The 5,000-nt window shown below is 49.5% G+C and overlaps 1 protein-coding gene across 1 annotated transcript in view; it reads left to right on the forward strand.

Moving 5' to 3' along the window:
- LOC140373034 (DNA-binding protein SATB1-like) overlaps positions 1-5,000 on the forward strand; it is a gene marked incomplete at its 3' end in the record, with an annotated part of 91,700 nt that overhangs the window by 82,670 nt on the left and 4,030 nt on the right. Inside the window, exon 9 of the mRNA XM_072459862.1 lies at positions 1,406-1,618. Coding sequence (XP_072315963.1) covers positions 1,406-1,618 — 213 coding nt within the window. The remainder of the gene's footprint in view (positions 1-1,405; positions 1,619-5,000) is intronic.

The raw sequence follows: 5,000 nt of genomic DNA on the forward strand, positions 1-5,000 counted from the left end.
GAACCCATTTTCCCCCATCACCTTGTTGTTTTTTATGACCAAATCACACCTATTGACGAGGAGAAGAGCAGAGCCCGGCGAGCGCAGCATGCGGGCCCCGGAGCACATGAAAAGGCCCAATCACAGGCGCGCAGAATACAGCCAGCGCTCGCATAATGACGGAATCCACTCCTATTCAAGAGCAAACAGAGGATGCACTGATTAGAGTTTACAGCCGCTCGCAGCCGCTAAACAGCTCTCTCTCTCTGTCCTCCGCCGCCGTCAGCCCGAGAACACGGCCAACAAAGTCAATTACAAGAAGAGCCCGTGGAAACAGAGAGGAAAGACGTGTCACACTGAGAGCACGAGCTGACCGGGAGTCCTCTGTCCAAGACTTTAACATGCGTCCATCACTTTGAGTCATTTTGTCTGGTTAAAAACAGTATTCGTTTCCTGAACATTAACAATACAGACTAATAATCATTTGCCGTTTCACACAAAAAAATTGTCCAAACCAAATGCTTTTATTGACTGGATCTGCTGCGAACGTCCAAATACATGTTCCAAACTTCCAAATGAGGCTTGAAAGGGATATCTCAGCACTTATGTGTCGTTTCACACTCATCACATTTGATTCTTACATCTCAACTTAAGACATTGAAAGACACATTTTGAGACATTTCTCTTGGATTGACATTAAGGCTGCAGCATTTGAATGACTAATCGTGACTAGTAATCGTTATCCGGACTAAACAGACTCTAAAACACATGTGAAAAGACCTTTTATAACCAAGACATGGCATTATTCAATCAAAATGTCCAAAAAGATGACACTATCGATAGTTCTTATGTTCATATGTATGTAATACATACATATTCTCAGTCTAGAAGCTGACAGTCACCATAATTCAACCTTTGTTTGGTTGTAATGTATGTGCTTTAGAAAGAATCATAAGATGTTCCTTTATTGTCCACACATGGGGAAATTTCATTGTTGCAACGCAGGTAGATGCAGAGGAAAAGGACAGATAACTTACAAAAACTCCTATAGACAAAAACCTCTAATTTCCTAATAAGGAATGGAGGGGAAAAACAAAGATAAAATAAAATAAAAACAGCTAGCGTAAGACAAGATAATACTACTAATAATAGTAAAATAAACACATGTAAAGAACCATTTGTTGCAGCCCTAATTGACATGATATTATCTGAACATCAAGATTCGTGTTAATTGGACCTACCACTCTGTTGCATATTCTTACACATCCTAATGGCCTCGTTTGATTGTCAGATGAAACGCAGACTCTGAATCTGTGAGTGAATGTAGCCACAGAGAGACTGTAAAAGAGCCGTGATCAGTTTACGTCCTGGTGCAGTGCATTAGGCTCCAGCTGTGATCCGATTACCGCTCCTGTCTCCCTCGCAGGGTCTGCTCTCCGAGATCCTGCGCAAAGAAGAGGACCCCAAGACGGCCTCCCAGTCACTGCTGGTCAACCTGCGCGCCATGCAGAACTTCCTCCAGCTCCCCGAGGCCGAGCGAGACCGCATCTACCAGGAGGAGAGAGAGAGGAGCTTGACGGCGGCGTCGGCCATGGCGTCGGCCCCGCTCATGGGCACGCCCCCCAACAGGCCCGTGCAGGTATCGCCGCGCCCTCCCCCCCACGCCGCTGTCACTGTTAGACCGCAACATCTGCTTGTGTCAGCGTTTCAGCACTTAAAGGGCACTCTGGAACTTTCCTGGTGGAGGATCTGCCACCTGCTTGTCTCGGTGCAGGTCAGGGATGTTTAGATGGTTTATCGATAATCGTGATTATTCAGTTCACAATATGATCGTAATAATTGTGAGCATTTTTAAGAAAAGCAAAGTCTTTCTACTTCAATGAAGGAGGAATGGTCAGTACGTGTCCAGTGTCAGCGAGTCTCCACAGAGCTCACACGAGTGTCCACAGAGCTCACACGAGTGTCCACAGAGCTCACACGAGTGTCCACAGAGCTCACACGAGTGTCCACAGAGCTCAGAGCTCACACGAGTGTCCACATAGGACTAGTACTGCGGTGTGTAGGACTAGTACTGCGGTGTGTAGGACTAGTACTGCGGTGTGTAGGACTAGTACTGCGGTGTGTAGGACTAGTACTGCGGTGTATAGGACTAGTACTGCGGTGTGTAAGACTAGTACTGCGGTGTGTAGGACTAGTACTGCGGTGTGTAGGATTAGTACTGCGGTGTATAGGACTAGTACTGCGGTGTGTAAGACTAGTACTGCGGTGTGTAAGACTAGTACTGCGGTGTGTAGGACTAGTACTGCGGTGTGTAAGACGAGTACTGCGGTGTAGGACTAGTACTGCAGTGTGTAGGACTAGTACTGCGGTGTGTAAGACTAGTACTGCGGTGTGTAGGACGAGTACTGCGGTGTGTAGCACTAGTACTGCGGTGTGTAGGACGAGTACTGCGGTGTGTAGCACTAGTACTGCGGTGTGTAGGACGAGTACTGCGGTGTGTAGGACGAGTACTGCGGTGTAGGACTAGCACTGCAGTGTGTAGGACGAGTACTGCGGTGTGTAGCACTAGTACTGCGGTGTGTAGGACGAGTACTGCGGTGTGTAGGACGAGTACTGCGGTGTAGGACTAGTACTGCAGTGTGTAGGACGAGTACTGCAGTGTGTAGGACTAGTACTGCGGTGTGTAGGACTAGTACTGCAGTGTGTAGGACGAGTACTGCGGTGTGTAGCACTAGTACTGCGGTGTGTAGGACGAGTACTGCGGTGTGTAGCACTAGTACTGCGGTGTGTAGGACGAGTACTGCGGTGTGTAGGACGAGTACTGCGGTGTAGGACTAGTACTGCAGTGTGTAGGACGAGTACTGCAGTGTGTAGGACTAGTACTGCGGTGTGTAAGACTAGTACTGCGGTGTGTAGGACGAGTACTGCGGTGTGTAGCACTAGTACTGCGGTGTGTAGGACGAGTACTGCGGTGTGTAGCACTAGTACTGCGGTGTGTAGGACGAGTACTGCGGTGTGTAGGACGAGTACTGCGGTGTAGGACTAGCACTGCAGTGTGTAGGACGAGTACTGCGGTGTGTAGCACTAGTACTGCGGTGTGTAGGACGAGTACTGCGGTGTGTAGGACGAGTACTGCGGTGTAGGACTAGTACTGCAGTGTGTAGGACGAGTACTGCAGTGTGTAGGACTAGTACTGCGGTGTGTAGGACTAGTACTGCAGTGTGTAGGACTAGTACTGCGGTCTGTAGGACTAGTACTGCGGTGTGTAAGACTAGTACTGCGGTGTGTAGCACTAGTACTGCGGTGTGTAGGACTAGTACTGCGGTGTGTAGCACTAGTACTGCGGTGTGTAGGACGAGTACTGCGGTGTGTAGCACTAGTACTGCGGTGTGTAGGACGAGTACTGCGGTGTGTAGGACGAGTACTGCGGTGTAGGACTAGTACTGCATTGTGTAGGACGAGTACTGCGGTGTGTAGGACTAGTACTGCGGTGTGTAGGACTAGTACTGCGGTGTGTAAGACTAGTACTGCGGTGTGTAGGACTAGTACTGCGGTGTGTAAGACGAGTACTGCGGTGTAGGACTAGTACTGCAGTGTGTAGGACTAGTACTGCGGTGTGTAAGACTAGTACTGCGGTGTGTAGGACGAGTACTGCGGTGTGTAGGACGAGTACTGCGGTGTGTAGGACGAGTACTGCGGTGTGTAGGACTAGTACTGCGGTGTGTAGGACTAGTACTGCGGTGTATAGGACTAGTACTGCGGTGTGTAAGACTAGTACTGTGGTGTGTAGGACTAGTACTGCGGTGTGTAGGACTAGTACTGCGGTGTGTAAGACTAGTACTGCGGTGTGTAGGACTAGTACTGCGGTGTGTAGGACTAGTACTGCGGTGTGTAGGACTAGTACTGCGGTGTATAGGACTAGTACTGCGGTGTGTAAGAATAGTACTGCAGTGTGTAGGACTAGTACTGCGGTGTAGGACTAGTACTGCGGTGTAGGACTAGTACTGCAGTGTTGCACTAATACTGCGGTGTGTAGGACTAGTACTGCGGTGTATAAGACTAGTACTGCGGTGTGTAGGACTAGTACTGCGGTGTGTAGGACTAGTACTGCGGTGTGTAAGACTAGTACTGCGGTGTATAGGACTAGTACTGCGGTGTGTAGGACTAGTACTGCGGTGTATAGGACTAGTACTGCGGTGTGTAAGACTAGTACTGCAGTGTGTAGGACTAGTACTGCGGTGTAGGACTAGTACTGCGGTGTAGGACTAGTACTGCGGTGTTGCACTAATACTGCGGTGTGTAGGACTAGTACTGCGGTGTATAAGACTAGTACTGCGGTGTGTAGGACTAGTACTGCGGTGTGTAGGACTAGTACTGCGGTGTGTAAGACTAGTACTGCGGTGTGTAAGACTAGTACTGCGGTGTAGGACTAGTACTGCAGTGTGTAGGACTAGTACTGCGGTGTGTAAGACTAGTACTGCGGTGTGTAGGACGAGTACTGCGGTGTGTAGCACTAGTACTGCGGTGTGTAGGACGAGTACTGCGGTGTGTAGGACGAGTACTGCCGTGTAGGACTAGTACTGCAGTGTGTAGGACGAGTACTGCGGTGTGTAGCACTAGTACTGCGGTGTGTAGGACGAGTACTGCGGTGTGTAGGACGAGTACTGCGGTGTAGGACTAGCACTGCAGTGTGTAGGACGAGTACTGCGGTGTGTAGCACTAGTACTGCGGTGTGTAGGACGAGTACTGCGGTGTGTAGGACGAGTACTGCGGTGTAGGACTAGTACTGCAGTGTGTAGGACGAGTACTGCAGTGTGTAGGACTAGTACTGCGGTGTGTAGGACTAGTACTGCGGTGTGTAGGACTAGTACTGCGGTGTGTAAGACTAGTACAGCGGTGTGTAGCACTAGTACTGCGGTGTGTAAGACTAGTACTGCGGTGTATAAGACTAGTACTGCGGTGTGTAGCACTAGTACTGCGGTGTGTAGGACGAGTACTGCGGTGTGTAGCACTAGTACTGC

Source organism: Eucyclogobius newberryi, unplaced genomic scaffold (genome assembly GCF_026437365.1).
Source record: "Eucyclogobius newberryi isolate DKJ021-1_F unplaced genomic scaffold, fEucNew1.0.hap1 SCAF_286, whole genome shotgun sequence".
In the NCBI taxonomy this organism is placed as follows: Eukaryota; Metazoa; Chordata; class Actinopteri; order Gobiiformes; family Gobiidae; genus Eucyclogobius; species Eucyclogobius newberryi.